Below are 7269 nucleotides of genomic sequence, written 5' to 3' on the forward strand. Positions count from 1 at the left end.
AATCTCTTTAGGGCACACAGTTTGAGAAACACTGTGTTACCACTTGTGTCTAACTAACACACAAGGATTTAGATGGTGTAATTGTAAACAAAACAAATTTATGATCAGTTCAAGCAACCAATACATCAATGCTGCTCACAATAGCTAACCCCCCCCCCTACCCCTTAAGCCTATTCTGGACTGAGAAAAGGGAACATACTCCACCCCCCTTCTACTAAATAACGATAGCGGTTATTAGCGTAGGGAGTCACACTGAATGCTCTGCACTGCTCCCGACGCTCATAGAGTTCATAGAGCACTAATAACTGCTATAGAAGTTTAGTAAAAGGGGGGGGGGGGATAATATGAAGGGACAATTTGTGATAAAATAGCCATATCAGAGTCTAACAATCAACTCTCAGTTACACATAAAATATTTAAATAATAATCTACAATAAAATCATAAATAAGCTGCACTTTATTGCGTACTGATCTTACATTAACAAGTACAACATGAATTTGACTCACTGGAGAAGTATGTTCAAACTTCAAACTAAGGACATCACTTGGGAAACAAAAGGCAAACTGTTTAATCACCAAAAAACACAATTAATCAGGATAGAGAATCCAGCACAAGGCAGAGCTGCCAAGGTACTCATTCCAGGAGGGAGACGTTCTGACCAGTCCTGGGTTTAAACTTTAAAGTACAATCCAAAGCAGTGTAGTAGTTGTAATCCATTGAAATAAGTATTACAGGTCTTGCGTAAAGCAGCAGGATTTATGTCTTAAATCTACCAATTTGTAAAGCATCACATTTGCTTGTCATTCCCTCTGTAGTAGGGTTACCATATGGCTCCAAAATAAAATAAGACAGATTGAGATATCTAAGTTTTACTTCCACTGAAAGCAATGGAAGTAAGGACGGATTGAGACATCCGGGTTTTACTTCACCTGAAAGGAATGGAAGGGAAGTAAAACCCAGATGTCTCTCTCAATCTATTCTCTTTTTTTTCTGGAGCCATATGATAACCCTACTCTGTAGCCCCCTACCCTTTTCTCCTTTTGTATTTCCCTACATAAGCAGCATTCATTCGTTCAGTTTTCATACCGTTCTCCCAGGGGAACTCAGAATGGTTTACATTAATTTATTCAGGTACTCAAGCATAATTCCCTGACTGTCCCAGTAGGCTCACAAGTACAACTGGGGCAATGGGAGGGCAGGTGACCTGTTCAGGATCACAAGGAGCAGCATGGGCCTGCACGCACAACCTCAGGGTGCCTAGGCTGTAGCCCAACCACAGTATTGCATTTTTGTCCAGTGTGTCTTTTATGGTGAGGATACTAAAAGGGAACTTTAAAACAATCCAAGACTGTAAAACGTTTGAAATAAAAATGATAAAATGTTTTGACACCTACCAGACTAGACTTTTTTGTTTTGTTTTAAGTTTTTTATTCATTTTTCATATAACAAGTGTACCACTTAAATTTATACAATTTCATTACATAAACACTCGATATTCCTTCATACATTACTATATATATAACGTATCATTATATAATCTTTTACTATAATCTTGAAACAGTATATAATATTTAATAAGTATACCAACTATTTCTCAATTATAAACCCATCTTACCAGACTAGACTTAAAAGAGATCTGGGCTTTCTTTTCCACTAATAAAGACATTTAATTCTGCCACTTTTCTGTCTTCTGCTGACCCACCCACCCACCCCTCCCTCTTCCTATCCCTGAAATGCTTTAATGTTTTCCTTATACATATACTGATATTTGTCAACATTTGCTTCTTTTTTTTATCTGAAGGGTTACCTTAAAAAGCTCATCATAAAAATGCACTAAGTTAGTCCAATAAAAAAGGTATCACCTTATTTCCTTTGCATTACTACATAATTAAGATTGTAAGCTCTTCAGAGCAGGAACCGTTTCGTATGTTTAATGTATAGTACTGCCTGCGTGGTACAATAGAAATACAGTAATAAGCCTTAGTAGGATGAGCTTGCCTTGGCTGAAAATCTATGACCGCCAGTTTCCTTCCTGGGATGGGTAACTTGGCAGCTTTGACCAGCCTGGTGGTCAGCTTGCGGCTTCCTGCTCCTTATTCACTATAGAAATAGTTGAATGTGTATGTATAAATCGATCTCTTATTACACAATTTGTATTGTTTCTTAGAATTTCGTTTGCTATCTGGAAACAGACTTGAGCCGGGTTTACTTTTTACCCTCCATTTTTAAATAATACCTTCTTATTAAAGCGGCTACATTCACCGCTCCCCCCCAAAAAAACCATAAAATCCCTACAAAATATAAAATCCTATAACTGAAAATGTTAGAACAAAACCAGCTTCTCAAATCCGTTCTGCGCCACAGGGCGGGAAGAACAAGCGCCACAGTTTGCAATGGTGGGGAAGGGAGCGAGGGTGGGTGGGTGACTGGACGGTAACTCGTTGAGCACGTCCGCCCACCTCGGTTGTTTACGTCATCGAGTAGCCAGGGCACAAAACTGGCAACTCGGCATTGTTTAAACATCTAGATGGACATATGTAAGGGAGTTTATTTTTAAACAGCTTCCTCTCCTTAATTTTACTTTCCTTCCCCTCTGCTTTTTCGCATTTTTTGTTAGATAAAATAGTCCGTGGTGGGCGTACCTGCGCATGGATCCCTGGAGTCTATAAAAAGGGCCATCCTTTGTTCTTGTAGTTCGTTGAGACGCCAACGTTGAGGAGAGACGGTCATTTACTGAGAGCCCGCGCGTACTTTGTAAGTTTGCTGGCTTTAGCCTTTGGGACGAGTTTAATTTAATTTTCATTAAAAGCTTCATGATTATAGGACATGTATTTATCGTTTAATACAACTGTCCAGTGAAAGTACCGGAAAGACCAAAACTGTGTGTTTGTGGGAGGGGGGGGGGGTGGACTGTTTGTAAAGGGGTAAATACGCATAAATAACCCTTAACATTTTAGGGAGACAGATAAAGTGAGGTAGGAATGATTTGGTTTTATTTTCGGAGTCTCTCCGTTTAAGCGGATACGCTGTCGAAGCGGCCGGAATGTGATCTTGTCGTTGGGTGGGGAAGGTGCGCGAGCCTTAAAATATGGCCGCGAGGCGCAAAGTTTATTTGCCTTTACTGGCATGGGCGGGAGCTAAGGGTGTATGGGCGGAGCTGCTGTTTTATCAGCGCTGCGTGGCAGGCGTCTCTCCTGACGTGGCCTAAAGCGGCAGAGGCTGGGCGGTTAAGGGCCCAAGCAGGCGCTTTTTGTTGGGTAGGGAGGGGCAGGAGTATGCCTAACAATGGATTTAATGAGCATGCTTCATATTACCTTGTAAAATAGTTACCTGCTTGGTATGTAAGCTAGGACTTTTTAATATTTGGGTAGCATCAAAATTTAATAGTGACAGTATGCAGCAAGGTGATTCAGTTTTACAGAGGAGTTTCTTAAAGGCAGCCTGAACACAATGGTAGGTGTGTTGATATTTTTTCTTCTGCTGAATCCTTAAAGAAAAATCAAATGTTATGTATTGTTTTTAGACCATGCAGATCTTCGTGAAAACTCTGACTGGTAAGACCATCACACTGGAAGTGGAACCCAGTGACACCATAGAGAATGTAAAGGCCAAGATTCAAGACAAAGAAGGCATTCCACCTGACCAGCAGAGGTTGATCTTTGCTGGCAAGCAGCTAGAAGATGGTCGCACCTTATCAGACTACAATATCCAGAAAGAGTCCACCTTGCACTTGGTCCTGCGTTTGAGAGGGGGCATGCAGATATTTGTGAAAACCCTGACTGGTAAGACCATCACATTGGAAGTGGAACCCAGTGACACCATAGAGAATGTAAAGGCCAAGATTCAAGACAAAGAAGGCATTCCACCTGACCAGCAGAGGTTGATCTTTGCTGGCAAGCAGCTAGAAGATGGTCGCACCTTATCAGACTACAATATCCAGAAAGAGTCCACCTTGCACTTGGTCCTGCGTTTGAGAGGGGGCATGCAGATATTTGTGAAAACCCTGACTGGTAAGACCATCACATTGGAAGTGGAACCTAGTGACACCATAGAGAATGTGAAGGCCAAGATTCAAGACAAAGAAGGCATTCCACCTGACCAGCAGAGGTTGATCTTTGCTGGCAAGCAGCTAGAAGATGGTCGCACATTATCAGACTACAATATCCAGAAAGAGTCCACTTTGCACTTGGTCCTGCGTTTGAGAGGGGGCATGCAGATCTTTGTAAAAACCCTGACTGGTAAGACCATCACATTGGAAGTGGAACCCAGTGACACCATAGAGAATGTGAAGGCCAAGATTCAAGACAAAGAAGGCATTCCACCTGACCAGCAGAGGTTGATCTTTGCTGGCAAGCAGCTAGAAGATGGTCGCACCTTATCAGACTACAATATCCAGAAAGAGTCCACTTTGCACTTGGTCCTGCGTTTGAGAGGGGGCATGCAGATATTTGTGAAAACCCTGACTGGTAAGACCATCACATTGGAAGTGGAACCCAGTGACACCATAGAGAATGTGAAGGCCAAGATTCAAGACAAAGAAGGCATTCCACCTGACCAGCAGAGGTTGATCTTTGCTGGCAAGCAGCTAGAAGATGGTCGCACCTTATCAGACTACAATATCCAGAAAGAGTCCACTTTGCACTTGGTCCTGCGTTTGAGAGGGGGCATGCAGATCTTTGTGAAAACCCTGACTGGTAAGACCATCACATTGGAAGTGGAACCCAGTGACACCATAGAGAATGTGAAGGCCAAGATTCAAGACAAAGAAGGCATTCCACCTGACCAGCAGAGGTTGATCTTTGCTGGCAAGCAGCTAGAAGATGGTCGCACCTTATCAGACTACAATATCCAGAAAGAGTCCACCTTGCACTTGGTCCTGCGTTTGAGAGGGGGCATGCAGATCTTTGTGAAAACCCTGACTGGTAAGACCATCACCCTAGAAGTGGAACCCAGTGACACCATAGAGAATGTGAAGGCCAAGATTCAAGACAAAGAAGGCATTCCACCTGATCAACAGAGGTTAATCTTTGCTGGCAAGCAGCTAGAAGATGGTCGCACCTTATCAGACTACAATATCCAGAAAGAGTCCACCTTGCACTTGGTCCTGCGTTTGAGAGGGGGCATGCAGATCTTTGTGAAAACCCTGACTGGTAAGACCATCACATTGGAAGTGGAACCCAGTGACACCATAGAGAATGTGAAGGCCAAGATTCAAGACAAAGAAGGCATTCCACCTGATCAACAGAGGTTAATCTTTGCTGGCAAGCAGCTAGAAGATGGTCGCACCTTATCAGACTACAATATCCAGAAAGAGTCCACCTTGCACTTGGTCCTGCGTTTGAGAGGGGGCATGCAGATCTTTGTGAAAACCCTGACTGGTAAGACCATCACATTGGAAGTGGAACCCAGTGACACCATAGAGAATGTAAAGGCCAAGATTCAAGACAAAGAAGGCATTCCACCTGACCAGCAGAGGTTGATCTTTGCTGGCAAGCAGCTAGAAGATGGTCGCACATTATCAGACTACAATATTCAGAAAGAGTCCACCTTGCACTTGGTCCTGCGTCTGAGGGGAGGGAGTAACTGAGTGACAATCTGCCCTGTTGGCATTTAAATGTAAGGTTTCTTTGCACTGTTTCAATAAAGTTATTGCATTCCCAGCAGTTGCTTAGTTGCTTATGTGATCTTTTACACATCCTAAGGCTTGCTGGCTGCCTTAGTTGTAATTGTTAAATGTGGCAGTTGGATAGAAATTCATATTGAAATGAGCTGCTAGAGGCCACATTTTCTTGGTCGAGTATGAGTCGTATTAATCACTGATTATTTGAGGAGTGGGGTTATAGATAAAGGATATTTTGTGCTTGCTAATTAATAAGAATATTAACACTTATGCTTCGGGACTAAACAAATGACATTTGGAAAATGGATCCTATATCATGAGTATACTAAGTGACATGGTTTTTGTTGGTGATCAAGCTAACAGGCAATATAATTATTTGCACTCTAGCTGTTTCTATAAAGGGCTTCTAAAGCTAGGCACCTCTTAGGTGCATCACTTAATTGGCAAAATACCCTTAGCCTCATTTAGTAAAAACAAACAAACCCCCCCCAAACTTGGGCAATAGGACTCTTTAAGTGGGGGTTTCTATGGGTGGAGCATGAGTTAGGCGCTGTTAAGTACAATTTTCAAAAACTTATTTTGCTTGACATATAGACCTTTAAAACCACCTACATCTCGGGTGCCTAATTATTATTATTTTTTTTTTATGTAGGCGCAGCTAGCCATTCTGTAAACAGCCTAAGTATGATTGATACACAGCCATTGTTTTTCTTTTTTTTCTTTTTTTTTTTTGGACACCAGCTGATTAGGTCCCATTTATAGAATTGGCCCTTTGGCTTATTCACATTATTTTCTGGTACTTTGCTTACTTGATTTGTACTTCAACAAGGAAGTGCATTCTACTTTCACAGTCATAAGTGTTCATTAATGGGGCTGTATGGTTAAAAAAAGAAGTGTGGGCTACATTTGTGTAGGTATGTAATCTGATATCTAAAATGTATGATGCTCTCCACTAACAATATTGGACATAGTAGTATGCACAAATACTGTGAAAATACCAACAGCTCTCCTCATTTGATTCCTTCTGGTTTTGTCTTGCTACATTACCCTGCATGCTTCATACTTTTTGCTGTCCCTAACTTTTCAAATTTCCTATATCTGATCCCCTTCTTATTCAGACTGTCTTTTTAGTCTCCACTTTTTACCTTCTACCTGTTGACAAGCCAAAAAGGGGAAGTAGTGGTGTGCCAAGTTGAGACAATGGACTCTGCCAGTTCATGGATTCAGATAGGAAAGGAACAACTTCACGCTGCAGAAGCCACTTCAGTACTTGCCTCTTAGGCTACTTCTGTCCTGTGCCAATCAAGGTAGTGAATAGTGGTGCAGAAGCATAGCATTTACATATCTGAAAATAAGACACCCTGAAAATAAGCCCTAGCATGATTTTGGGGGTAGGTCTTAATATAAGCCCTACCCCAAAAATAAGCTATAATCCTGGGATTCGCCAGCAGTTCCCCTTCCCTCACTCCCTTCCATCCCTTGTGCAACAGGACCCTTGAGTGAGCATTGCCCCCTCCAGCACCCTTGGCGCAGCCAAACCTCATCCCTCCCATCTGAACCCTGCTGACTGCGAGTGAGCTCTAGTACCAACCTCCCTAAGCAGTGTTGGGCTGGCAGCACTCTAAACAGGCTGCTTCAGCCTTGTCCG

At 42.3% G+C, this 7269-nt stretch overlaps 1 protein-coding gene across 1 annotated transcript; it reads left to right on the plus strand.

The window, feature by feature from the left end:
* The first annotated feature begins 2613 nt into the window (after positions 1 to 2613).
* UBC (ubiquitin C) lies at positions 2614 to 5664 on the plus strand. Its single transcript, XM_033956032.1, has 2 exons — positions 2614 to 2755; positions 3525 to 5664. The coding sequence occupies exon 2, from the start codon at positions 3528 to 3530 to the stop codon at positions 5586 to 5588; it is 2061 nt and encodes a 686-aa protein (XP_033811923.1). The 5' UTR covers positions 2614 to 2755; positions 3525 to 3527; the 3' UTR covers positions 5589 to 5664.
* The last annotated feature ends 1605 nt before the right edge of the window (positions 5665 to 7269 follow it).

The sequence above is a fragment of the Geotrypetes seraphini genome, chromosome 8 (genome assembly GCF_902459505.1).
Source record: "Geotrypetes seraphini chromosome 8, aGeoSer1.1, whole genome shotgun sequence".
Taxonomy (NCBI): Eukaryota; Metazoa; Chordata; class Amphibia; order Gymnophiona; family Dermophiidae; genus Geotrypetes; species Geotrypetes seraphini.